At 54.3% G+C, this 26,791-nt stretch overlaps 4 protein-coding genes across 4 annotated transcripts; all 4 read right to left on the bottom strand.

Annotated features, from left to right (window-relative positions):
• Positions 1–209: 209 nt before the first annotated feature.
• LOC136297521 (protocadherin beta-15-like) lies at positions 210–3,897 on the bottom strand. Its single transcript, XM_066197464.1, has one exon. It carries the CDS (start codon positions 3,895–3,897, stop codon positions 1,456–1,458), a length of 2,442 nt encoding a protein of 813 aa, XP_066053561.1. The 3' UTR covers positions 210–1,455.
• Positions 3,898–5,981: 2,084 nt separating this feature from the next.
• On the bottom strand, positions 5,982–8,423 carry LOC136297520 (protocadherin beta-15-like). Its single transcript, XM_066197462.1, has one exon. The coding sequence runs from the start codon at positions 8,421–8,423 to the stop codon at positions 5,982–5,984; it is 2,442 nt and encodes an 813-aa protein (XP_066053559.1).
• Positions 8,424–9,219: 796 nt separating this feature from the next.
• LOC136297519 (uncharacterized) lies at positions 9,220–21,394 on the bottom strand. The gene is made up of 3 exons (XM_066197461.1): positions 19,532–21,394; positions 15,074–17,619; positions 9,220–13,074 (listed from the first exon to the last, which is right to left on the bottom strand). The coding sequence occupies exons 1-3, from the start codon at positions 21,367–21,369 to the stop codon at positions 10,511–10,513; spliced, it is 6,948 nt and encodes a 2,315-aa protein (XP_066053558.1). The 5' UTR covers positions 21,370–21,394; the 3' UTR covers positions 9,220–10,510.
• Positions 21,395–24,082: 2,688 nt separating this feature from the next.
• LOC136297518 (protocadherin beta-15-like) lies at positions 24,083–26,524 on the bottom strand. Its single transcript, XM_066197460.1, has one exon. The coding sequence runs from the start codon at positions 26,522–26,524 to the stop codon at positions 24,083–24,085; it is 2,442 nt and encodes an 813-aa protein (XP_066053557.1).
• Positions 26,525–26,791: the final 267 nt, after the last annotated feature.

Genomic DNA, 26,791 nt, shown 5'->3' with positions numbered 1-26,791 from the left:
GGCCCAGTTTCCCCTGACCTGCCTATTTCTGGGCTCCATCCCAGACAGAAGTTCAGTGCTCTAAAGAACCACAGAGGCCTGATAGCAATTCCATTGTCCTCCCAATTTTCCTGAATGCTGTTTCAGCTGCATCTTGAAACTGGAGAAATGCGCCCACTCACCCACTACCTAGGCCAAAGGAAAATACAAAGACTGTCTCCACACAGGGCATTCAGGTCTTTTCTTTATTTCAGTTTTACACTCAGGGGTATTCAAGTTTACAATGTCAAACTTTTAACTTCAACAAAACACAGCATGAGGCTTTCTGAATATTCCGTGCATCACAGACATCATTCAAGTAATCAGTTATCATACATGGGGTGGAAGTTCTCAAGCAGAAAATTAAAGACAATGCTCAAATTCAGTTTAGAAAGTAGCAGGAGAAAGGGTAAAAATGGGAATGCAAATGCTGTAACACAGATGGAGAAAATCATGTGGGGACAGCTTTCTACTCCTGACAAGAAACCACTGTATGTAGGAGCAATAAGAAGACCAACATCAAACTTCTTTTTACCATTTCATCTTGATTTCTACCGTCCAGAAAATGCTCTCTGAGGGACTTAGGGAGTTTTCATGAAGTGTAGCCAAAGGAAATGAACATGTTTTCAAAACTTTGTACAGTTATAGTAAACCAAACACCATTTGTGCTGTTATATTTCTGTATTTCAATGAGACATAACACTGAGCACTGCTTTATAGGGCAAAAAGAATATTTTATTGTACATTTTACTGCTCTTCTCCACCCTTGAGAGGATGAGACCACTGTACTCAGAGGGCCAGAATACTCTTCTTGCCAGCTAAACTGCAATTGTCTGCATTGCAAAGGTTGGATAGGAGCAACTCCACCATTCACTGGGCAGCACTAGTGAATCATATGCAGATACACAGTGTCTATACTGACTGGTAGGACACCAAAGCACACATGGCCCACACATTCAGACAGAGGCATCCAGAACTCCAGGAAGAAAAAGCCCAGTCCTCAAACAACATTGTGACACTGTATGCTCAACAGCTTTGCTTTCCTGAGCCAGGAAAGGGGTTTTGTACCTTTTATGAAGGAGATCAGGCTGCCTAACTGTGCCCTTGTGTCACAGGACAGAAGAAAAGCTCCACTGTCTTGTTGGACAACAAGAGAGACAAGAGCATAGCTGGGGTGCTGACCTCCTTCTTAAAGCACATAAGATATGACCATAACAGAGCTGAAATATACTATTGCCTCAGTGTCAGTGTGAGTTCTTTTATTTTCTTAATTGTGTGCTTGGAGAAGCTGACAACTTGTATTCTGACTTAGAAATTACAAGAAATTGGTTATACCAATTGGAAATACAGATTTACTCTGGAGGAAACATTGCCACATGCAGCAGCCTGGATCGCCTCTCCCATGACCATTGAAGCCTCTGTCTGTGCAGAACTGAGTTAGTTAAAGGAAAGACCATTGAACTGTCCTGCAGACAGAGTCCCACCATTGTCTGGGGCCATGTCCTCTGTGCTGACAGAGACACAGGGGAAATCCTGTCCCTCATCAGGCTCCTGGCCTGTGGCGCAGTGCTCTGGTGGCAGGCTGGGGAGGATGGGCCTGAGGAATTTGAACTCGCTGTTGCCCGAGCCCGTCGTGAGGCTGATCTCGTAGCAGTAGGCGCGGGGCAGGGTCCCTGCAGCGGCTGCATCGGCCAGGCCGCTCTGCAAGTTGTCGGCACCATAAAGCACATGGCCGGACTCCAGCTCCTTTCTCTTGCACACCTTGTGAGCCACAAAGGCCGCTGTGGAGACAAGGAAGAGGAGTGAGACAAAGACCAAGGAGATGATTAAATAGGTTGTCAGGGAGTCACCCTGATCCTCTGTGGCCGGGCTGCTGTGTGGGAGGCGCACGTCGGAGAAGTCCTTGAGCAGGAGTGCGCTCAGAGCTGCGGTGGCTGACAGTGGGGGCTTGCCGTTGTCTCTGACCAGGACAACCAGCTTCTGCTTCACGGTGTCTCTGTCTGTCACCGGCCTCCTCAGACGCACCTCCCCGCTTTGGACACCCACCGTAAACAGCCCGGGCTCGGTGGCCCTCAGCAGGTGGTAGGAGAGCCAGGAGTTCTGGCCCGAGTCGGCATCGACGGCCACCACTTTGGTGATGAGGTAGCCCGCCTCAGCCGACACGGGCACCAGCTCACTGGACGCTGGGCTGCCGTCCTGGCCTGGGTACAGCACGAGCGGGGCATTGTCATTCTCATCCAGCACCACCAGGCGCACGGTGACGTTGGCTCTGAGGGGAGGAGAGCCCGCGTCAGAGGCACTGACCGTCACCTCCGTCTGCCTCAAGCGCTCGTAGTCCAGGGGCCGCAGCACAAAGACGTGTCCGTTCTCAGAGTTCACCGAGATGCAGGAGCACCAGGGCCGCTCTGCCGCTTGCACTGGGGCCAGCGAATAGGTCACCTTGGCATTGAGCCCCACGTCAGCATCTGCAGCACTGACGGCTCCAACAAACACTGTGGGCACGTTGTTCTCACGCACATACATGGTGTAGGAGGTCTGGTTGAAGACGGGCGCGTTGTCATTGACATCCGAGACGTCCACCGTGAAGGTCTGCGTGCTTGTGAGAGGAGGCGACCCTGCATCTGCTGCTGTCACAGTCAGGATGTGCTGAGCCGTCTCCTCGCGGTCCAGCGCGCTCACCGTCACCAGCTCATAGTAATTCTTATAGGCTGGCCGCAGGGAGAAGAAGAGCTGATCCTCGAGGGCACACGAGATCTGCCCGTTGGCACCAGAATCCCGGTCCCTGACCGAAAACAGGGCAACCACTGTGCCGGGCACTGTGTTCTCGGGCAGGGGACTGCTGAAGGAACTCACCACCAGCTCTGGAGCATTGTCATTCACATCCACCACCTCCACTAACACTTTGCAGATTGCTGAGAGGCCTCCACCATCTCTGGCCCTCACACTGAGTTCATGAGTGTCTGCTTCCTCGAAGTCCAGCGGTTTTGTGAGTTTAATTTCACCAGTTATGGGATCAATCACAAATGCTGAGTCACTCTGTCCCACTGCTTGGCTGAGTTGGTAGGTAATGTCCCCATTAACTCCTGCATCCTGATCAGTAGCCAACACAGTCAGAACTACAGAGCTTTCTGGCATATTCTCCAAAACCTTCCCAATATAACGCTCTTGCAAGAAGATGGGAGCATTGTCATTTACGTCTAGAATGGTAATAGAGATCTCAACAGTTCCACTTCTGGGAGGAGAGCCACCATCCACAGCAATAACACCAAAACGCATGTCGTCTTGCTCCTCTCTATCTAATGGCTTTTCTAAAACAAGTTCAACATATTTGTCACTATTACGCCGACTTCCATAGGAGATACTAAAGTATTCGTTTTTGGGAGCGATGCTGTATGTCTGGACAGTGTTACTGCCTATATCGAGGTCCTGAGCTACCTCCAGTGGGAAACGAGAGCCCGGGTCGCTCTTTTCTGTAACGTCAAAAGCGACTCGTTCCTCGGGGAAGACGGGTGAATGGTCATTGACATCGTACAAAATCACCTCGACCCGAAAGAACTGCAGGGGGTTGGCGAGCAGCAGCTCCAAGGGGAGCATGCAGGTGCCCGCCTGGCCGCACAGCTCCTCCCGGTCCAGCCTCCCCGCCACCACGAGCCGGCCGGAGTCGCGCTCTAAGCGAAAATGCTGCCGGCCGTCCTCCGACACCAGGCGGGCGCGGCGAGCCGAGAGCTCCGCCGGCGTCAGCCCCGCGTCCTCCGCCAGCTTGCCTACCACGGAGCCGCTCTCCGCCTCCTCGGCTACGGAGTAGCGGATGGGCTCGGCGCCGGCGAGCGGCAGCGAGAGGAAAGCAGAGAGACAAAGCACTTGCCTTGCGATCGCCATGGCGCGGCGGCTGCGGCCGGTGTCGTTGTGGCGGATGTGCCGGGCGATTTCTCGCAGAAAGCGGCCAAGTGCGCGACGGGACCCTTCCCTCGCTGTGGGCGATTCTGGCCCGTGGTCAGAAACGAAGCCGGGGTGTCCCGGCAGCGGATGACACGGGGTAGAGATCGCCGCCGCAGCCGCTGCCACCTCCCCCCGAATTAGCTGGGCTGATCTAAGCTGTTTCGGTCTGGGATCGGCTAGGCTGCTCTTCGCTGGGCGGGGTCGAACTCGGCTGCGCTGGGCTGCTCTAAGCTCGGCTGCGCTGGGCTGCTCTAAGCTCGGCTGCGCCGGGCTGTTCTCAGCTGGGCTGGGCTGGGCTGGTCCGGGCTCAGCCGCCTCCGCTGCCGCAGCCGCTCGGCGCCGCCTTGGCCGAGGGCACCACCCAGCGGTGCGCGCTGGGACTGCACCCGCCGCCGCCCGCAGCCCGCGCTGCCGCTCGCCCCGGCCGCGATTCCAAAGTTTTCCAGACACCCGCGGGACGGAACGCAATGCGGCTTTTCCCGGGGCAGTTGAGAGCGGAGGCTTTTCCCAGAATGACAGAGCCTCAGCACTCAGTAGGTGAAACCGAGCAGGGGTAGTGCGATGGTGACAGCACAGGCCGGCTAATGAACAAGCACTCTATTGGCTGCTTCTCCATGCTCAGGAACTGTACCCAGTCGACATTGCTTTAATAAGAGGACAGATTGAAAAAAAAGACTCTCAGGAATTTAAAAAGGCTTCAGAGGGCTTTCCTAGGAAGAATGTCTCTACAAAGATTTCTCTGTCCTCAAAAGGAATTAGGATCTTCTCTTTCTTTCAGTTCCACATATTTTTTTCAGTTCTTAGACTCATAGGCATACCAGTTCACAATGTTCATCTGTACAACTTCAGCACAATACAGCGTGAGGGAGTCTTTCAGGATATTCCATACATCCCAGACATCATTCATACAATCAGCTGTTATAGATGAGGTGGGAGTCCTTCTCCAGAGGAACAGGTAAAACAATATTCAGTACAGTTCAGAGGATAGAAAGAGAAACGGCAGAAATGGGAAGGCAAATGCTCTTACACAGACAGAGATAATCCTTTACGGACAGCTCTCGTCCCATCAAAAAGCCAATGAATTCAGAAACAAGAATGAGGAAACAAAACTCAAAGTCCGGTTCTCATCTTCTTCTTGACTCTAATTTCAGAAAATTCTGTTTGATGGACATGTGGCCTCTTCATGCACACAAAGACAAGGAATAAGTTTTCATGACTCTCTACAGTAACAGACAACCCTGACACGTCTGCGGCCGCTTTATTCCATAACATTTGGAGGGGGACAGAGCAAAAACCCCTCACATAGGACAATGGAAGACTTTGTTGTGCATTTTACTGCTCCTCTCTGCCTTGAAGAAGATGACATGCCTGTACTCATAGGGTCAAAATAGCCTTTTACGCTGCAGAGCTGGAATTGCCGGCATTGCAACGGCTGGATGGGAGCAACTCCCTGTTTCATTGGGCAGAAGTAGTGAAGCATCTGCTGATGCAGAAGTACTCTGGACAGACATAATGAGAAAAAGAAAAACACAGATAGGCCACACATCTCAGACAGAGCCTTCAAAAACCCCAGGAAGGAAAACCCTAGGCCAACAGAACATCATGACACAATATTCAGAAGTACCTTGCTTTTCTGAGCTGGGAAAAGGGGCTTTGGGACATTTCAGCATGTGTGACATTTGTCTACTCAATTTTGCCACTGTGTTACAGCAATTAATAGGAAGCTCATGGTCTGGTCTAACACCAAGAGAGACACAGAGATGGATCTCTAACGCCCTTCTTAAAGCCTATCAGAAATGACCATAAGAGAGCAGAAATACCTTACTGCAGAAGTAAGAGCCGGACTTCGTTTTATTTTCTTCTTTCTGTTTTTGGAGAAGCTGACAACTTTTATTCTAATTTAGAAGTTTGGCAAAGTTGGTTATGCCAATTGGAAATACAGATTTACTCTGGAGGAACCACTGACTTAGGTTACAGCCTAGATCCCTTCCTACAATGAACCATGAAGTCTGTGCAGATCACAGCTAACTAAAGGAAAGACCATTGAACTGTCCTGCAGACAGAGTCCCACCATGGTCTGGGGCCATGTCCTCTGTGCTGACAGGGACACAGGGGAAATCCTGTCCCTCATCAGGCTCCTGGCCCGTGGCACAGTGCTCTGGTGGCAGGCTGGGGAGGATGGGCCTGAGGAATTTGAACTCGCTGTTGCCCGAGCCCGTCGTGAGGCTGATCTCGTAGCAGTAGGCGCGGGGCAGGGTCCCTGCAGCGGCTGCATCGGCCAGACCACTCTGCAAGTTGTCGGCACCATAAAGCACATGGCCGGACTCCAGCTCCTTTCTCCTGCACACCTTGCGAGCCACAAAGGCCGCCGTGGAGATGAGGAAGAGGAGTGAGACAAAGACCAAGGAAATGATTAAATAGGTTGTCAGGGAGTCACCCTGATCCTCTGTGGCTGGGCTGCTGAGCGGGAGGCGCACGTCAGAGAAGTCCTTGAGCAGGAGTGCGCTCAGAGCTGCGGTGGCTGACAGTGGGGGCTTGCCGTTGTCTCTGACCAGGACAACCAGCTTCTGCTTCACGGTGTCTCTGTCTGTCACCGGCCTCCTCAGACGCACCTCCCCGCTTTGGACACCCACCGTAAACAGCCCGGGCTCGGTGGCCCTCAGCAGGTGGTAGGAGAGCCAGGAGTTCTGGCCCGAGTCGGCATCGACGGCCACCACTTTGGTGATGAGGTAGCCCGCCTCAGCCGACACGGGCACCAGCTCACTGGACGCTGGGCTGCCGTCCTGGCCTGGGTACAGCACGAGCGGGGCATTGTCATTCTCATCCAGCACCACCAGGCGCACGGTGACGTTGGCTCTGAGGGGAGGAGAGCCCGCGTCAGAGGCACTGACCGTCACCTCCGTCTGCCTCAAGCGCTCGTAGTCCAGGGGCCGCAGCACAAAGACGTGTCCGTTCTCAGAGTTCACCGAGATGCAGGAGCACCAGGGCCGCTCTGCCGCTTGCACTGGGGCCAGCGAATAGGTCACCTTGGCATTGAGCCCCACGTCAGCATCTGCAGCACTGACGGCTCCAACAAACACTGTGGGCACGTTGTTCTCACGCACATACATGGTGTAGGAGGTCTGGTTGAACACGGGCGCGTTGTCATTGACGTCCGAGATGTCCACCGTGAAGGTCTGCGTGCTTGTGAGAGGAGGCGACCCTGCATCTGCTGCTGTCACAGTCAGGATGTGCTGAGCCGTCTCCTCGCGGTCCAGCGCGCTCACCGTCACCAGCTCATAGTAATTCTTATAGGCTGGCCGCAGGGAGAAGAAGAGCTGATCCTCGAGGGCACACGAGATCTGCCCGTTGGCACCAGAATCCCGGTCCCTGACCGAAAACAGGGCAACCACTGTGCCGGGCACTGTGTTCTCGGGGAGGGGACTGCTGAAGGAACTGACCACCAGCTCTGGGGCATTGTCATTCACATCCACCACCTCCACCAATACCTTGCAAATTGTTGAGAGGCCCCCACCATCTGTGGCCCTCACACTGAGCTCGTGAGTGTCTGCTTCCTCAAAGTCCAGAGGTTTTGTGAGTTTAATTTGTCCAGTCATGGGATTAATCACAAATGCTGAGTCACTCTGTCCTGATGCTTGTCTGAGTTGGTAGGTAATGTCCCCATTTACTCCTTCATCCTGATCAGTTGCCAACACAGTCAGAACTACAGAGCCTTCTGGCATGTTTTCCAGAATCTTTCCGACATACACCTCCTGTGTGAAGATGGGAGCATTGTCATTGGCATCTAAAATGACAACATCGATTTTAGTGGTCCCACTTCTGGGAGGAGAGCCTCCATCTACAGCAATAACACTGAAACTCATCTCTGCCTGCTCCTCTCTGTCTAGTGCCTTTTCCAAGGTCAGTTCAAGATACTTCTTGCCTGTAAGCCGAGTCCCATAGGAGACAGTAAAATAGTCGTTCTCGGGTGAGATGCTGTACGCCTGAATGCTGTTGCTGCCAATATCGGGGTCCCGAGCCACCTCCAGGGGGAAACACGAACCCGAGTCACTCGTTTCCGGAATCTTAAAAGTGACTCGTTCCTCGGGGAAAACTGGCGAATGGTCATTGATATCGTCCAAAGTCACCTCGACCCGAAAGAACTGCAGGGGGTTGGCGAGCAGCAGCTCCAAGGGGAGCATGCAGGTGCCCGCCTGGCCGCACAGCTCCTCCCGGTCCAGCCTCCCCGCCACCACGAGCCGGCCGCAGTCGCGCTCTAAGCGAAAATGCTGCCGGCCGTCCTCCGACACCAGGCGGGCGCGGCGAGCCGAGAGCTCCGCCGGCGTCAGCCCCGCGTCCTCCGCCAGCTTGCCTACCACGGAGCCGCTCTCCGCCTCCTCGGCTACGGAGTAGCGGATGGGCTCGGCGCCAGCGAGCGGCAGCGAGAGGAAAGCAGACAGACAAAGCACTTGCCTTGCGATCGCCATGGCGCGGCGGCTGCGGCCGGTGTCGTTGTGGCGGATGTGCCGGGCGATTCCCCGCGGAAAGCGGCCAAGCGCGGCGTGGGCGGCGTTCCTCGGTGTGTTCGGTTTCGCCGGCGGTCCCGAAAGCAGCCGGGGTGTCCCGGCAGCGGGTGACACGGGGCAGCGCTCGCCGCCGCAGCCGCTGTCACCTCCACCGGAATGATCTGCGCTGTTCCGGGCTGCGTTCGGCTGGACTCCTCTGCGCTAGGCTGGGCTGGGTCGAACTCGGCTGCGCTGGGCTGCTCTAAGCTCGGCTGCGCTGGGCTGCTCTAAGCTCGGCTGCGCTGGGCTGTTCTCAGCTGGGCTGGGCTGGGCTGGTCCGGGCTCAGCCGCCTCCGCTGCCGCAGCCGCTCGGCGCCGCCTTGGCCGAGGGCACCACCCAGCGGTGCGCGCTGGGACTGCACCCGCCGCCGCCCGCAGCCCGCGCTGCCGCTCGCCCCGGCCGCGATTCCAAAGTTTTCCAGACACCCGCGGGACGGAACGGAACGCGGATTTTCCCAGGCAGCTTAAAAGCGAAGGTTCAGCCCAGAATGACAGAGCCTCAGCACTCAGTAGGTGAAACCGAGCAGGGGTAGTGCGGTGGTGACGGAACAGGCATGCCAATGAATACTCCATTGGCTGCATCTCCTAACTCGGAAAAAGTACCTAACACACGTTGCTTCTGTCAAGGCACAATTTGAGAAAAATTCTCGGAGAATTTTGAAAAGCCTTGAAGGAACTTCCCCAGAAAGAACGTCTCTACAAAGGGTTCTGTCTCCACAAAAGCAGTCAGGGTGTTCTCTTTATTTCAGTCTAACATATTTTTTCAGTTTCTAAAATCAGACTTTTAACAATTTACAACGTTCACCTGTACAATACCAGCACAAAACGGTGTGAGGAAGGCTTTCTGAGGATTTCATGCTTCACAGACATCATTCGAACAACCAGTTATCATAGATGGGGTGGCAGTCATTCTCTACTGGAATGAGCTCAGTACAAAGCTCAGTATGTTTCAAAGGGCAGAAGGAGAAAGGGCAGAAATGGGAATGTAAATGTTCCAACACAAACACAGAAAATCATGCAGGCACAGTTTTCCAGTCACAACAAGAAGCCTTGGGTTTCAGGAACAAGAATGGAAAGATCAAACTCAGCATACTTTTCAAGTTCTTCTTGACTCTAAGTTCCAATAACTCTCTTTTAATATTTATGTAGTTTTCCTTCAATGCACATAATGGCACTGATCATGTTTCTACAACTGTGTTCAGTTACAGTCTACCCTGCTTGTGCTGCTGTATTTCCAGAGCAATCCTGAGGTGACAGAATACCCAAATCCTTCTTATATTCCTGAGGAAGATTTTGGTATTCATTTTGCTGCTGTACTCTGACCTAGATAAGGAAGCTGAGACTGCTCTTCCAAAAGGGTCAAAATCACCTCCTTCCCTGCAGAGCTGGCGTTGCCTGTGTTTCAATGGCTGGGTGGGAGCAACACCCCACTTCACCAGGCACCACTATGGAATCATCTGCAGATATTCAGTGCCACCATGGACAAACAGTGACAAGAAAGCAAAGCACACAGACCTCACATCTCAGAGAGAGACATTCAGAACCCAGGGAAGAAAGGGCCTAATGCTCACGTGATATTGTGACTAAGTACGAATGACTTCCTTGCTTTCCAGAGTGGGCAAAAAAACCTTTTTGCATTTCTGTCAGGATATGATTTGCATGGCCAACACTGACATTGCCTTAAAGTTCAGAATAAAAAATGCTCTGCCTTTTCAGACAACAAGAGAAAAAGGAGCATTCCTGTGAGTGCTAGCAACATAATTAAAGACTGTTGGAAATGGCAGAAACAGAGCTGAAACGCATTACTAATTAAATGATTGAACTTAGGTTTCTTTGATTTCCTTCCATGTTTTTTGGAGTGGCAGATATTTCTTCTGAAAAAAAATTTGCAGGAAGCTAGTTAAACCAATTGCAAATACAGATTTACTCTGGAGGAAAGATTGCCAAAGGCTACAGCCTAGATCCCTTTCTACCTGGAGCCATGAGGCCTCTGTCTGTGCAGAACTCAGCTAGTTAAAGGAAAGACCATTGAACTGTTCTGCAGACAGAGTCCCACCATTGTCTGGGGCCATGTCCTCTGTGCTGACAGGGACACAGGGGAAATCGTGTCCCTCATCAGGCTCCTGGCCCGTGGCACAGTGCTCTGGTGGCAGGCTGGGGAGGATGGGCCTGAGGAATTTGAACTCGCTGTTGCCCGAGCCCGTAGTGAGGCTGATCTCGTAGCAGTAGGCGCGGGGCAGGGTCCCTGCAGCAGCTGCATCGGCCAGGCCGCTCTGCAAGTTGTCGGCACCATAAAGCACATGGCCGGCCTCCAGCTCCTTTCTCTTGCACACCTTGCGAGCCACAAAGGCCGCCGTGGAGACGAGGAAGAGGAGCGAGACAAAGACCAAGGAAATGATTAAATAGGTTGTCAGGGAGTCACCCTGATCCTCTGTGGCCGGGCTGCTGTGTGGGAGGCGCACGTCGGAGAAGTCCTTGAGCAGGAGTGCGCTCAGAGCTGCGGTGGCTGACAGTGGGGGCTTGCCGTTGTCTCTGACCAGGACAACCAGCTTCTGCTTCACGGTGTCTCTGTCTGTCACCGGCCTCCTCAGACGCACCTCCCCGCTTTGGACACCCACCGTAAACAGCCCGGGCTCGGTGGCCCTCAGCAGGTGGTAGGAGAGCCAGGAGTTCTGGCCCGAGTCGGCATCGACGGCCACCACTTTGGTGATGAGGTAGCCCGCCTCAGCCGACACGGGCACCAGCTCACTGGACGCTGGGCTGCCGTCCTGGCCTGGGTACAGCACGAGCGGGGCACTGTCATTCTCATCCAGCACCACCAGGCGCACGGTGACAATGGCTCTGAGGGGAGGAGAGCCCGCGTCAGAGGCACTGACCGTCACCTCCGTCTGCCTCAAGCGCTCGTAGTCCAGGGGCCGCAGCACAAAGACGTGTCCGTTCTCAGAGTTCACCGAGATGCAGGAGCACCAGGGCACCAAGTGCTCTGCCGCTTGCACTGGGGCCAGCGAATAGGTCACCTTGGCATTGAGCCCCACGTCAGCATCTGCAGCACTGACGGCTCCAACAAACACTGTGGGCACGTTGTTCTCACGCACATACATGGTGTAGGAGGTCTGGTTGAAGACGGGCGCGTTGTCATTGACGTCCGAGATGTCCACCGTGAAGGTCTGCGTGCTTGTGAGAGGAGGCGACCCCGCATCTGCTGCTGTCACAGTCAGGATGTGCTGAGCCGTCTCCTCGCGGTCCAGCGCGCTCACCGTCACCAGCTCATAGTAATTCTTATAGGCCGGCCGCAGGGAGAAGAAGAGCTGATCCTCGAGGGCACACGAGATCTGCCCGTTGGCACCAGAATCCCGGTCCCTGACCGAAAACAGGGCAACCACTGTGCCGGGCACTGTGTTCTCGGGGAGGGGACTGCTGAAGGAACTCACCACCAGCTCTGGAGCATTGTCATTCACATCCACCACCTCCACAAACACCTTGCAGATTGCTGAAAGCCCCCCACCATCCCTGGCTTTTACACGGAATTCATGACGCACTGAATTCTCAAAATCCAGAGATTTTGTGAGTTTAATTTCACCAGATATGGGATCAATCACAAATGCTGAGTCACTCTGTCCCACTGCTTGGCTGAGCTGATACGAAATGTCCCCATTAACTCCTGCATCCTGATCAGTTGCCAGCACAGTCAGAACCACAGAGCCTTCTGGCATGTTCTCCAAAACCTTTCCAATGTAACGCTCTTGTGTGAATATTGGAGCATTGTCATTTATATCTAGAATGACAATTTGGACTTGCGTAGTGCCACTTCTGGGAGGAGCGCCCTCATCTTCAGCAATAACACTGAAACTCATCTCTGCCTGCTCCTCTCTGTCTAGTGCCTTTTCCAAGACCAGTTCAAGATATGGGTCATCCTCATCCCGAATGCCGTAGGAGACACTAAAGTACTCACTCTCAGGAAAGATGCTGTATGCCTGGATGCTGTTGCTGCCAATATCGAGGTCCTGAACCACCTCCAGTGGGAAACGAGAGCCTGGTTCGCTCGTTTCCGGGATGTCAAAAATTACTCGTTCCTCGGGGAAGACGGGCGAATGGTCATTGATATCGTCCAAAGTCATCTCGACCCGAAAGAACTGCAGGGGGTTGGCGAGCAGCAGCTCCAAGGGGAGCATGCAGGTGCTCGCCTGGCCGCACAGCTCCTCCCGGTCCAGCCTCCCCGCCACCACGAGCCGGCCGCAGTCGCGCTCTAAGCGAAAATGCTGCCGGCCGTCCTCCGACACCAGGCGGGCGCGGCGAGCCGAGAGCTCCGCCGGCGTCAGCCCCGCGTCCTCCGCCAGCTTGCCTACCACGGAGCCGCTCTCCGCCTCCTCGGCTATGGAGTAGCGGATGGGCTCGGCGCCAGCGAGCGGCAGCGAGAGGAAAGCAGAGAGACAAAGCACTTGCCTTGCGATCGCCATGGCGCGGCGGCGGCGGCCGGTGTCGGTGTGGCGGATGTGCCGGGCGATTCCCCGCGGAAAGCGGCCAAGCGCGGCGAGGGTGCCTTTCCTCGGTGTGTCAGATTCGGCCGGCGGTCCTGAAGGCAGCCGGGGTATCCCGGCAGCGGATGACACGGGGCAGCGCTCGCCGCCGCGGCCGCTGCCACCTCCGCCCGGCTAAGCTTGGCTTTTTGTGGGCAGTCCCGGGCTGGGCTCGGCTGTGCTGGGCTGCGCTCGGTTGAGTTGCTCTGCGCTGGGCTGTTCTCAGCTGAGCTGGGCTGGGCTGGTCCGGGCTCAGCCGCCTCCGCTGCCGCAGCCGCTCCGCGCCGCCTTGGCCGAGGGCACCACCCAGCGGTGCGCGCTGGGACTGCACCCGCCGCCGCCCGCAGCCCGCCCTGCCGCTCGCCCCGGCCGCGAATCGAAAGCTTTCCAGGTACTCGGGGGCAGCAACGCAACGCAACGCGGATTTTCCAAGGCGGTTTAAAAGCGAAGGTTCAGCTCAGAATGACAGAGCCTCAGCACTCAACAGGAGAAACTGAGCAGGAGTAGTGCGGTGGTGACGGAACAGGCATGCCAATGAATACTCCATTGGCTGCATCTCCTAACTCGGAAAAAGTACCTAACACACGTTGCTTCTGTCAAGGTACAATTTGAGAAAAATTCTCGGAGAATTTTGAAAAGCCTTGAAGGAGCTTTCCCAGAAAGAACGTCTCTACAAAGAATTCTCTCTCCACAAAAGCAGTCAGGGTGTTCTCTTTATTTCAGCCTAACTTATTTTTTCAGTTTCTAAAATCAGACTTTTACCAATTTACAATGTTAAACTCTACAACTTCTGCACAACACAGTGTAAGGGAGGCTTCTCGAGTATTTAATGCTTCACAGACATCATTCCAACAACCAGTTATTATAGATGGGGTGGCAGTCCTTCTCTAGAGGAACGGGTTAAGTAAAATGCTCAGTACATTTAAGAGTGTAGAAGGAGAAAGGGTGACCATGGGAATACAAATGCTCTAACACAAACACAGAAAATCATGCAGACACAATTTTCCAGCCCCATCAAGGTGCCTTGGGTTTCAGGAACAAGAATGGGAAGATCAAACTCAGCATAGTTTTAAAGTTCTTCTTGACTCTAAGTTCCAAATATTATCTTTTAATATTTGTGGAGTTTTCCTTCAATGCACATAATGGCAATGAACATGATTCCACAACTGTGTTCAGTTACAGTCTACCCTAACACTGTTTGTGCTGCTGTATTTCCAGAGCAACCCTGAGGTGACAGAACACCCAAATCCTTCTTATATTCCAGAGGAAGATTTTTGTGTGCATTTTGCTGCTCTACTCTGAGCTAGATAAGGAAGCCAAGAGTGATCTTCCAAAAGGGTGAAAATTTCCTCCTTTCCTGCTGAGCTGGAAAATGTCCTCCTTTCCTGCTGAGCCTCTGTTGCAATAGCTGGGCAAGACCAAGTCCCTGCTTCACAAGGCACTACTATGGAAGCATCTGCAGATATTCAGTGTCTGCAGAGACAAACAGTGACAAGAAAGCAAAGCAAACAGAGCTCACGTCTCAGAGAGACATCCAGAATCCAGGGAAGAAAGGGCCTAGTGCTCAAATGATATTATGACTCAGTACTAATGACTTCCTTGCTTTCCAGAGCTGGCAAAAAAAACTTTTTTCCATTTCTGTGAGGATATGATTTGCTTGACCAACATTGACATTGTCTTAAATCTCAGAATAAAAAAATGCTGTGGCTGTTTAGACAACAAAAGAAAAAAGAGTATTCCTGTGAGTGGTAGCCACATATTTAAAGCCTGTTGGAAATGGCAGAAACAGAGCGGAAACCCATTACTAATTAAATGATTGAACTTTGGCTTCTTTGATTTCCTTCAACGTTTTTTTGGAGTGGCACATATTTATTCAGAAAAAAATTTGAAGGAAACTAGTTAAACCAATTGCAAATACAGATTTACTCTGGAGGAAAGATTGCCAAAGGCTACAGCCTAGATCCCTTTCTACCAGGAGCCATGAGGCCTCTGTCTGTGCAGAACTCAGCTAGTTAAAGGAAAGACCATTGAACTGTCCTGCAGACAGAGTCCCACCATTGTCTGGGGCCATGTCCTCTGTGCTGACAGGGACACAGGGGAAATCGTGTCCCTCATCAGGCTCCTGGCCTGTGGCACAGTGCTCTGGTGGCAGGCTGGGGAGGATGGGCCTGAGGAATTTGAACTCGCTGTTGCCTGAGCCCGTCGTGAGGCTGATCTCGTAGCAGTAGGCGCGGGGCAGGGTCCCTGCAGCAGCTGCATCGGCCAGGCCGCTCTGCAAGTTGTCGGCACCATAAAGCACATGGCCGGCCTCCAGCTCCTTTCTCTTGCACACCTTGCGAGCCACAAAGGCCGCCGTGGAGACGAGGAAGAGGAGCGAGACAAAGACCAAGGAAATGATTAAATAGGTTGTCAGGGAGTCACCCTGATCCTCTGTGGCCGGGCTGCTGTGTGGGAGGCGCACGTCGGAGAAGTCCTTGAGCAGGAGTGCGCTCAGAGCTGCGGTGGCTGACAGTGGGGGCTTGCCGTTGTCTCTGACCAGGACAACCAGCTTCTGCTTCACGGTGTCTCTGTCTGTCACCGGCCTCCTCAGACGCACCTCCCCGCTTTGGACACCCACCGTAAACAGCCCGGGCTCGGTGGCCCTCAGCAGGTGGTAGGAGAGCCAGGAGTTCTGGCCCGAGTCGGCATCGACGGCCACCACTTTGGTGATGAGGTAGCCCGCCTCAGCCGACACGGGCACCAGCTCACTGGACGCTGGGCTGCCGTCCTGGCCTGGGTACAGCACGAGCGGGGCATTGTCATTCTCGTCCAGCACCACCAGGCGCACGGTGACGTTGGCTCTGAGGGGAGGAGAGCCCGCGTCAGAGGCACTGACCGTCACCTCCGTCTGCCTCAAGCGCTCGTAGTCCAGGGGCCGCAGCACAAAGACGTGTCCGTTCTCAGAGTTCACCGAGATGCAGGAGCACCAGGGCCGCTCTGCCGCTTGCACTGGGGCCAGCGAATAGGTCACCTTGGCATTGAGCCCCACGTCAGCATCTGCAGCACTGACGGCTCCAACAAACACTGTGGGCACGTTGTTCTCACGCACATACATGGTGTAGGAGGTCTGGTTGAAGACGGGCGCGTTGTCATTGACATCCGAGATGTCCACCGTGAAGGTCTGCGTGCTTGTGAGAGGAGGCGACCCCGCATCTGCTGCTGTCACACTCAGGATGTGCTGAGCCGTCTCCTCGCGGTCCAGCGCGCTCACCGTCACCAGCTCATAGTAATTCTTATAGGCTGGCCGCAGGGAGAAGAAGAGCTGATCCTCGAGGGCACACGAGATCTGCCCGTTGGCACCAGAATCCCGGTCCCTGACCGAAAACAGGGCAACCACTGTGCCGGGCACTGTGTTCTCGGGGAGGGGACTGCTGAAGGAACTCACCACCAGCTCTGGAGCATTGTCATTCACATCCACCACCTCCACCAACACCTTGCAGATTGTTGAAAGACCCCCTCCATCTGTGGCCCTCACACTGAGCTCGTGAGTGTCTGCTTCCTCAAAGTCCAGAGGTTTTGTGAGTTTAATTTCACCAGATATGGGATCAATGATAAATGCTGAGTCACTCTGTCCCGATGCTTGTCTGAGTTGATAGGAAATGTCCCCATTAACTCCTGCATCCTGATCAGTAGCCAACACAGTCAGAACTACAGAGCCTTCTGGCATGTTTTCCAGAATCTTTCCGACATACACCTCCTGTGTGAAGATGGGAGCATTGTCGTTTACATCTAGAATAACAACATCTATTTTAGTGGTCCCACTTCTGGGAGGAGAGCCTCCATCTACAGCAATAACACTGAAACTCATCTCTGCCTGCTCCTCTCTGTCTAGTGCCTTTTCCAAGGTCAGTTCAAGATACTTCTTGCCTGTAAGCCGAGTCCCATAGGAGACAGTAAAATAGTCGTTCTCGGGTGAGATGCTGTACGCCTGAATGCTGTTGCTGCCAATATCGGGGTCCCGAGCCACCTCCAGGGGGAAACACGAACCCGAGTCACTCGTTTCCGGAATCTTAAAAGTGACTCGTTCCTCGGGGAAAACTGGCGAATGGTCATTGATATCGTCCAAAGTCACCTCGACCCTAAAGAACTGCAGGGGGTTGGCGAGCAGCAGCTCCAAGGGGAGCATGCAGGTGCCCGCCTGGCCGCACAGCTCCTCCCGGTCCAGCCTCCCCGCCACCACGAGCCGGCCGGAGTCGCGCTCTAAGCGAAAATGCTGCCGGCCGTCCTCCGACACCAGGCGGGCGCGGCGAGCCGAGAGCTCCGCCGGCGTCAGCCCCGCGTCCTCCGCCAGCTTGCCTACCACGGAGCCGCTCTCCGCCTCCTCGGCTATGGAGTAGCGGATGGGCTCGGCGCCAGCGAGCGGCAGCGAGAGGAAAGCAGACAGACAAAGCACTTGCCTTGCGATCGCCATGGCGCGGCGGCGGCGGCCGGTGTCGGTGTGGCGGATGTGCCGGGCGATTCCCCGCGGAAAGCGGCCAAGTGCGCGGCGGGACCCTTCCCTCTGTTTGAGATTCCTCCCGGCGGCGCCGAACGCAGCCGGAGTGTCCCGGCAGCGGGTGACACTGAGTAGGTGTAACCTGCGACCGGCTGAGCTGGGCTGGTATAAGCTGGTTCGGGCTGGGATCGGCTGTGCTGCCTTGCGCTCGGCTTGGTCGAACTCTAAGGGCCGGGCTGGGCTGCTCTAAGCTCGGCTGCGCTGGGCTGTTCTCAGCTGGGCTGGGCTGGGCTGGTCCGGGCTCAGCCGCCTCCGCTGCCGCAGCCGCTCGGCGCCGCCTTGGCCGAGGGCACCACCCAGCGGTGCGCGCTGGGACTGCACCCGCCGCCGCCCGCAGCCCGCGCTGCCGCTCGCCCCGGCCGCGATTCCAAAGCTTTCCAGACACCGCGGGCAGGAACGGAACGCCGCATTTCCAGGGCAGCCTAAAGCGGAGGATCAGGTCAGAGGGACAGAGCCTCATCCCTCAGCAGTACAAACCGAGCAGGGATAATGTGATGGTGACAGCACAGGCATGCCAATGGATAAGCACTCTATTGGCTGCATCTCCACGCTAAGGAGCTGTACCCACCCCATATTGCTTTAATAAGGGTACAAATAGAGAAAAAGACTCTCAGAATTTTATAAAGGTTTCACAGGTCTTTCCCAGAAAGGACGTCTATGCAACTGTCTCGGCTTATTCAAAAGGAATTTGGGTCTTCTCTTTATTTCAGTTCTACATATTTTTTTCAGTTCTTAGACTCATGGGCATACCAGTTCACAACGTTAAACTGTATAACATCAGCACAATACAGCGTGAGGGAATCCTTTTGAGTATTCCACGCACCAGAGAAATCATTCCAACAATCAGTTATTATAGATGGGGTAGCAATCCTTCTCCAGAGGAACAGGCAAAATAATGCTCAGTACACTTCAGAGGGTAAAAAGAGAAACGCCAGAAATGAGAATGCAAATGCTTTAACACAAATGGAGATAATCCAGTAGGGACAGCTTTATAGTCCCAAGAAGAGGCCACTGAATTGAGAAACAAGAATGAGGAAACAAAACTCAAAGTCCTGTTTTCATGTTCTTCTTGATTCTAACTTCAGAAAATTCTCGTTGACGGACATGTGGTGCTTCCATGCACATAAAGACAATGAATAGGTATTCATGATTCTCTACTGTTACAGCCTACCCTAAATGGATCTCCTTGTGCTGTACTTCCAAGCCAATCTGAGGGGGAGATAACAACAAACCCACACATAGGCCAAAGCAATTTTTAAAAATATATTTTTTTGCTCATCTCTGCCTTGAAGAAGAGGGCACCCCTGTACTCATAGGGTCAAAATAGCCTTCTACTCTGCAGAGCTGGAATTGCCAGCGTTGCAATGGCTGGATGGGACAAATTCACTGTTTCATTGGGCAGAAGTAGTGAAGCATCTGCAGATGCACAATGGCTGTACAGACATACTGAGAAGAAAGTGTAACACACAGAGCCCACTCATCTCACACAGAGACATCCTAAACCCCAGGAAGAAAAAGCCGCATCCTAATAGAACATCATGCGTATTCAGAACTACCTTGCAACTACAAAGTGGGACACGAGCACTATGCCATTTCAGAAAGTGTGACATTTGTCTAGTCAATTGTGCCATTGAGTTATAGCAATTAACAAGAGGTTCATGGACTGGTCTGAAAAGAAGGGAGAAATAATCATGGCTGGAGTGCTAATCCTCTTTTTAAAGGCAATCAAAAATGACGACAAGAAAGCTGAAGTATATTACTGTTGGAGTGAGAGTGAAAGCCATACTTTTTTTTTTTTCTTTTTTTTTTTTTTTTTTTTTTTGAGAAGCTCACAACTGCTATTCAGATTTAGAATGTAGAAAAAATTGGGTATGTCAATTGGAAATATAAATTTTTTCTGGAGGAACAATTACTGGACACTGCAGCATGGATCCCATTCTACCATGAACATTGAAGCCTCTGCCTGTGCTGACCCCAGCTAGTTAAAGGAAAGACCATTGAACTGTCCTGCAGACAGAGTCCCACCATTGTCGGCTGCCATGTCCTCTGTGCTGGCAGGGACACAGGGGAAATCCTGTCCCTCATCAGGCTCCTGGCCCGTGGCACAGTGCTCTGGTGGCAGGCTGGGGAGGATGGGCCTGAGGAATTTGAACTCGCTGTTGCCCGAGCCCGTAGTGAGGCTGATCTCGTAGCAGTAGGCGCGGGGCAGGGTCCCTGCAGCAGCTGCATCGGCCAGGCCGCTCTGCAAGTTGTCGGCACCATAAAGCACATGGCCGGCCTCCAGCTCCTTTCTCTTGCACACCTTGCGAGCCACAAAGGCCGCCGTGGAGACGAGGAAGAGGAGTGAGACAAAGACCAAGGAAATGATTAAATAGGTTGTCAGGGAGTCACCCTGATCCTCTGTGGCTGGGCTGCTGTGTGGGAGGCGCACGTCGGAGAAGTCCTTGAGCAGGAGTGCGCTCAGAGCTGCGGTGGCTGACAGTGGGGGCTTGCCGTTGTCTCTGACCAGGACAACCAGCTTCTGCTTCACGGTGTCTCTGTCTGTCACCGGCCTCCTCAGACGCACCTCCCCGCTTTGGACACCCACCGTAAACAGCCCGGGCTCGGTGGCCCTCAGCAGGTGGTAGGAGAGCCAGGAGTTCTGGCCCGAGTCGGCATCGACGGCCACCACTTTGGTGATGAGGTAGCCCGCCTCAGCCGACACGGGCACCAGCTCACTGGACGCTGGGCTGCCGTCCTGGCCTGGGTACAGCACGAGCGGGGCATTGTCATTCTCGTCCAGCACCACCAGGCGCACGGTGACGTTGGCTCTGAGGGGAGGAGAGCCCGCGTCAGAGGCACTGACCGTCACCTCCGTCTGCCTCAAGCGCTCGTAGTCCAGGGGCCGCAGCACAAAGACGTGTCCGTTCTCAGAGTTCACCGAGATGCAGGAGCACCAGGGCCGCTCTGCCGCTTGCACTGGGGCCAGCGAATAGGTCACCTTGGCATTGAGCCCCACGTCAGCATCTGCAGCACTGACGGCTCCAACAAACACTGTGGGCACGTTGTTCTCACGCACATACATGGTGTAGGAGGTCTGGTTGAACACGGGCGCGTTGTCATTGACGTCCGAGATGTCCACCGTGAAGGTCTGCGTGCTTGTGAGAGGAGGCGACCCCGCATCTGCTGCTGTCACAGTCAGGATGTGCTGAGCCGTCTCCTCGCGGTCCAGCGCGCTCACCGTCACCAGCTCATAGTAATTCTTATAGGCTGGCCGCAGGGAGAAGAAGAGCTGATCCTCGAGGGCACACGAGATCTGCCCGTTGGCACCAGAATCCCGGTCCCTGACCGAAAACAGGGCAACCACTGTGCCGGGCACTGTGTTCTCGGGGAGGGGACTGCTGAAGGAACTGACCACCAGCTCTGGGGCATTGTCATTCACATCCACCACCTCCACCAACACCTTGCAGATTGTTGAAAGACCCCCTCCATCTGTTGCTCTCACACGGAGTTCATGACGCACTGAATCCTCAAAGTCCAGAGGTCTTGTGAGTTTAATTTCACCAGTTATGGGATCCACCACAAATGCTGAGTCACTCTGTCTCACTGCTTCACTGAGTTGATAGGTAATGTCCCCATTAACTCCTGCGTCCTGATCAGTTGCCAGCACAGTCAGAACCACAGAGCCTTCTGGCATGTTCTCCAATACCTTTACAATGTAACGCTCTTGTGTGAATATTGGAGCATTGTCATTTATATCTAGAATGACAATTTTGACTTGCGTAGTGCCACTTCTGGGAGGAGAGCCCTCATCTTCAGCAATAACACTGAAATTCATTTCTGCCTGCTCCTCTCTGTCTAGTGCCTTTTCCAAGACCAGTTCAAGATATGTGTCATCCTCACCCCGACTTCCATAGGAGACACTAAAATACTCATTCTCAGGAAAGATGCTGTATGCCTGGATGCTGTTGCTGCCAATATCGAGATCCTGAGCCACCTCCAGTGGGAAACGAGACCCCGGGTCGCTGGTTTCTGGGATTCTAAAACTGACTTCATCTTCTCGGAAAACTGGCGAATGGTCATTGATATCGTCCAAAGTCACCTCGACCCGAAAGAACTGCAGGGGGTTGGCGAGCAGCAGCTCCAAGGGGAGCATGCAGGTGCCCGCCTGGCCGCACAGCTCCTCCCGGTCCAGCCTCCCCGCCACCACGAGCCGGCCGGAGTCGCGCTCTAAGCGAAAATGCTGCCGGCCGTCCTCCGACACCAGGCGGGCGCGGCGAGCCGAGAGCTCCGCCGGCGTCAGCCCCGCGTCCTCCGCCAGCTTGCCTACCACGGAGCCGCTCTCCGCCTCCTCGGCTATGGAGTAGCGGATGGGCTCGGCGCCAGCGAGCGGCAGCGAGAGGAAAGCAGAGAGACAAAGCACTTGCCTTGCGATCGCCATGGCGCGGCGGCGGCGGAGTGTGTCGGTGTGGCGGATGTGCCGGGCGATTCCCCGCGGAAAGCGGCCAAGTGCGCGGCGAGGGCGGCGTTCCTCGGTGTGTTCGGTTCCGCCGGCGGTCCCTAACGCAGCCGGGGTGCCCCGGCAGCGGGTGACACGGGGCAGCGCTCGCCGCCGCAGCCGCTGCCACCTCCACCGGAATGATCTGCGCTGTTCCGGGCTGCGTTCGGCTGGACTGCTCTGCGCTAAGCTGGGCTGGGTCGAACTCGGCTGCGCTGGGCTGCTCTAAGCTCGGCTGCGCTGGGCTGCTCTAAGCTCGGCTGCGCCGGGCTGTTCTCAGCTGGGCTGCGCTGGGCTGGTCCGGCTCAGCCGCCTCCGCTGCCGCAGCCGCTCGGCGCCGCCTTGGCCGAGGGCACCACCCAGCGGTGCGCGCTGGGACTGCACCCCCCGCCGCCGCTCGCCCGCCCTGCCGCTCGCCCCGGCCGCGATTCCAAAGCTTTCCAGACACAGCGGGCAGGAACGCAATGCGGATTTTCCCAGGCGGTTTAAAAGCGAAGATTCGGCCCAGAATTACATAGCCTCACCACTCAACAGGAGAAACCGAGCAGGGTTAGTGCGATGGTGACGGAACAGCCATGCCAATGAGCACTCCATTGGCTGCATCTCCTATCTCAGAAACAGTACCCACCACACGTTACTTCAGTCAAGGCACAATTTGAGAAAAATTCTCGGAGAATTTTGAAAAGCCTTGAAGGAGCTTTCCCAGAAAGAACGTCTCTACAAGGAATTCTCTCTCCACAAAAGCAGTCAGGGTGTTCTCTTTATTTCAGCCTAACTTATTTTTTCAGTTTCTAAAATCAGACTTTTACCAATTTACAATGTTAAACTCTACAACTTCTGCACAACACAGTGTAAGGGAGGCTTCTTGAGTATTTAATGCTTCATAGACATCATTCCAACAACCAGTTATTATAGATGGGGTGGCAGTCGTTCTCTAGAGGAACGGGTTTAGTACAATGCTCAGTACATTTAAGAGTGTAGAAGGAGAAATGGTGAACATGGGAATCCAAATGCTCTAACACAAACACAGAAAATCATGCAGACACAATTTTCCAGTCCCATCAAGGTGCCTTGGGTTTCAGGAACAAGAATGGGAAGATCAAACTCAGCATAGTTTTTAAGTTCTTCTTGACTCTAAGTTCCAAATATTATCTTTTATTATTTGTGGAGTTTTCCTTCAATGCACATAATGGCAATGAACAAGTTTCTACACCTGTGTTCAGTTACAGTCTACCCTAACACTGTTTGTGCTGCTGTACTTCCAGAGCAACCCTGACGTGACAGAACACCCAAATTCTTCTTATATTCCAGAGGAAGATTTTTGTGTGCATTTTGCTTCTCTACTCTGAGCTAGATAAGGAAGCCAAGAGTGCTCTTCCAAAAGGGTGAAAATTTCCTCCTTTCCTGCTGAGCTGGAAAATGTCCTCCTTTCCTCCTGAGCCTCTGTTGCAATGGCTGGGCAAGACCAAGTCCCTGCTTCACGAGGCAGCACTATGGAAGCATCTGCAGATATTCAGTGTCTGCAGAGACAAACAGTGACAAGAAAGCAAAGAAAACAGAGCTCACGTCTCAGAGAGACATCCAGAATCCAGGGAAGAAAGGGCCTAGTGCTAAAATGACATAATGACTCAGTACTAATGACTCACTTGCTTTCCAGAGTGAGCAAAAAAACTTTTTTCCATTTCTGTGAGGATATGATTTGCTTGACCAACATTGACATTGTCTTAAATCTCAGAATAAAAAAATGCTGTGGCTGTTTAGACAACAAAAGAAAAAAGAGTATTCCTGTGAGTGGTAGCCACATATTTAAAGCCTGTTGGAAATGGCAGAAACAGAGCTGAAACCCACTACTAATCAAATGATTGAACTTTGGCTTCTTGATTTCCTTCAACGTTTTTTGGAGTGGCAGATATTTATTCTGAAAAAAAAATTGCAGGAAGCTAGTTAAACCAATTGCAAATACAGATTTACTCTGGAGGAAAGATTGCCAAAGGCTACAGCCTAGATCCCTTTCTACCAGGAGCCATGAGGCCTCTGACTGTGCAGAACTCAGCTAGTTAAAGGAAAGACCATTGAATTGTCCTGCAGACAGAGTCCCACCATTGTCGGCTGCCATGTCCTCTGTGCTGGCAGGGACACAGGGGAAATCCTGTCCCTCATCAGGCTCCTGGCCCGTGGCACAGTGCTCTGGTGGCAGGCTGGGGAGGATGGGCCTGAGGAATTTGAACTCGCTGTTGCCCGAGCCCGTAGTGAGGCTGATCTCGTAGCAGTAGGCGCGGGGCAGGGTCCCTGCAGTGGCTGCATCGGCCAGGCCGCTCTGCAAGTTGTCGGCACCATAAAGCACATGGCCGGCCTCCAGCTCCTTTCTCTTGCACACCTTGCGAGCCACAAAGGCCGCCGTGGAGACGAGGAAGAGGAGCGAGACAAAGACCAAGGAAATGATTAAATAGGTTGTCAGGGAGTCACCCTGATCCTCTGTGGCCGGGCTGCTGTGTGGGAGGCGCACGTCGGAGAAGTCCTTGAGCAGGAGTGCGCTCAGAGCTGCGGTGGCTGACAGTGGGGGCTTGCCATTGTCTCTGACCAGGACAACCAGCTTCTGCTTCACGGTGTCTCTGTCTGTCACCGGCCTCCTCAGACGCACCTCCCCGCTTTGGACACCCACCGTAAACAGCCCGGGCTCGGTGGCCCTCAGCAGGTGGTAGGAGAGCCAGGAGTTCTGGCCCGAGTCGGCATCGACGGCCACCACTTTGGTGATGAGGTAGCCCGCCTCAGCCGACACGGGCACCAGCTCACTGGACGCTGGGCTGCCGTCCTGGCCTGGGTACAGCACGAGCGGGGCATTGTCATTCTCGTCCAGCACCACCAGGCGCACGGTGACGTTGGCTCTGAGGGGAGGAGAGCCCGCGTCAGAGGCACTGACCGTCACCTCCGTCTGCCTCAAGCGCTCGTAGTCCAGGGGCCGCAGCACAAAGACGTGTCCGTTCTCAGAGTTCACCGAGATGCAGGAGCACCAGGGCCGCTCTGCCGCTTGCACTGGGGCCAGCGAATAGGTCACCTTGGCATTGAGCCCCACGTCAGCATCTGCAGCACTGACGGCTCCAACAAACACTGTGGGCACGTTGTTCTCACGCACATACATGGTGTAGGAGGTCTGGTTGAAGACGGGCGCGTTGTCATTGACATCTGAGATGTCCACCGTGAAGGTCTGCGTGCTTGTGAGAGGAGGCGACCCCGCATCTGCTGCTGTCACACTCAGGATGTGCTGAGCCGTCTCCTCGCGGTCCAGCGCGCTCACCGTCACCAGCTCATAGTAATTCTTATAGGCCGGCCGCAGGGAGAAGAAGAGCTGATCCTCAAGGGCACACGAGATCTGCCCGTTGGCACCAGAATCCCGGTCCCTGACCGAAAACAGGGCAACCACTGTGCCGGGCACTGTGTTCTCGGGGAGGGGACTGCTGAAGGAACTCACCACCAGCTCTGGGGCATTGTCATTCACATCCAATACTTCCACCAATACCTTGCAGATTGCTGAAAGCCCCCCACCATCCCTGGCTTTTACACGAAATTCATGACGCACTGAATTCTCAAAATCCAGAGATTTTGTGAGTTTAATTTCACCAGATATGGGATCAATCACAAATGCTGAGTCACTCTGTCCCACTGCTTGGCTGAGCTGATACGAAATGTCCCCATTAACTCCTGCATCCTGATCAGTTGCCAGCACAGTCAGAACCACAGAGCCTTCTGGCATGTTCTCCAAAACCTTTCCAATGTAACGTTCTTGGGTGAATACAGGAGCATTGTCATTTGCATCTAGAATGACAATTTGGACTTGCGTAGTGCCACTTCTGGGAGGAGAGCCCTCATCTACAGCAATAACACTGAAACTCATCTCTGCCTGCTCCTCTCTGTCTAGTGCCTTTTCCAAGACCAGTTCAAGATATGGGTCATCCTCATCCCGAATTCCGTAGGAGACACTAAAGTGCTCATTCTCAGGAAAGATGCTGTACACCTGGATGCTGTTGCTGCCAATATCGAGATCCTGAGCCGCCTCCAGTGGGAAACGAGAGCCTGGTTCGCTCGTTTCCGGGATGTCAAAAATTACTCGTTCCTCGGGGAAAACTGGCGAATGGTCATTGATATCGTCCAAAGCCACCTCGACCCGAAAGAACTGCAGGGGGTTGGCGAGCAGCAGCTCCAAGGGGAGCATGCAGGTGCTCGCCTGGCCGCACAGCTCCTCCCGGTCCAGCCTCCCCGCCACCACGAGCCGGCCGGAGTCGCGCTCTAAGCGAAAATGCTGCCGGCCGTCCTCCGACACCAGGCGGGCGCGGCGAGCCGAGAGCTCCGCCGGCGTCAGCCCCGCGTCCTCCGCCAGCTTGCCTACCACGGAGCCGCTCTCCGCCTCCTCGGCTATGGAGTAGCGGATGGGCTCGGCGCCAGCGAGCGGCAGCGAGAGGAAAGCAGAGAGACAAAGCACTTGCCTTGCGATCGCCATGGCGCGGCGGCGGCGGCCGGTGTCGGTCTGTCGGAGGTCCCCGCGGAAAGCGGCGAAGTGCGGGGCGGGTGCCTTCCCTCTCTGTCCGATTCCGCTCGCGATGCCTAACGGAGCCGGTGTTTCACGGTAGCGCGTGACACGGGGCAGTGCTCGCCGCCGCAGCCGCTGTATCCTGTGCCCGGCTGTTCTGCCGTGGGCTGGGCTCGGGTGAGCTGCCCTGCGCTGGGCTGGGTCGAAATCGGCTGCGCTGGGCTGCTCTAAGCTCGG

Source organism: Chamaea fasciata, unplaced genomic scaffold, assembly GCF_029207755.1.
Source record: "Chamaea fasciata isolate MVZ Bird 193981 ecotype frontalis unplaced genomic scaffold, bChaFas1.0.hap1 SCAF_15, whole genome shotgun sequence".
Taxonomy (NCBI): Eukaryota; Metazoa; Chordata; class Aves; order Passeriformes; family Sylviidae; genus Chamaea; species Chamaea fasciata.
The sequence above is the reverse complement of the archived record's forward strand: the minus strand, read 5'-3'. Positions and strand labels throughout refer to the sequence as shown.

Excerpts from the sequence above, each read along its gene's own strand:
- LOC136297521 (XM_066197464.1), bottom strand. The coding sequence starts at position 3,897 with ATGGCGATCGCAAGGCAAGTGCTTTGTCTCTCTGCTTTCCTCTCGCTG.
- LOC136297519 (XM_066197461.1), bottom strand. The coding sequence starts at position 21,369 with ATGAATTTCAGTGTTATTGCTGAAGATGAGGGCTCTCCTCCCAGAAGT. Across the intron at positions 17,620-19,531 it reads AATGGTCTTTCCTTTAACTA|TGTCACCCGCTGCCGGGACA; the intron begins GCTGGGGTCAGC and ends ACACCTACTCAG. Across the intron at positions 13,075-15,073 it reads GGACATGGCCCCAGACAATG|GACCGCCGGCCGAATCTGAC; the intron begins GTGGGACTCTGT and ends GGCTGCCTTCAG.
- LOC136297518 (XM_066197460.1), bottom strand. The coding sequence starts at position 26,524 with ATGGCGATCGCAAGGCAAGTGCTTTGTCTCTCTGCTTTCCTCTCGCTG.
- LOC136297520 (XM_066197462.1), bottom strand. The coding sequence starts at position 8,423 with ATGGCGATCGCAAGGCAAGTGCTTTGTCTGTCTGCTTTCCTCTCGCTG.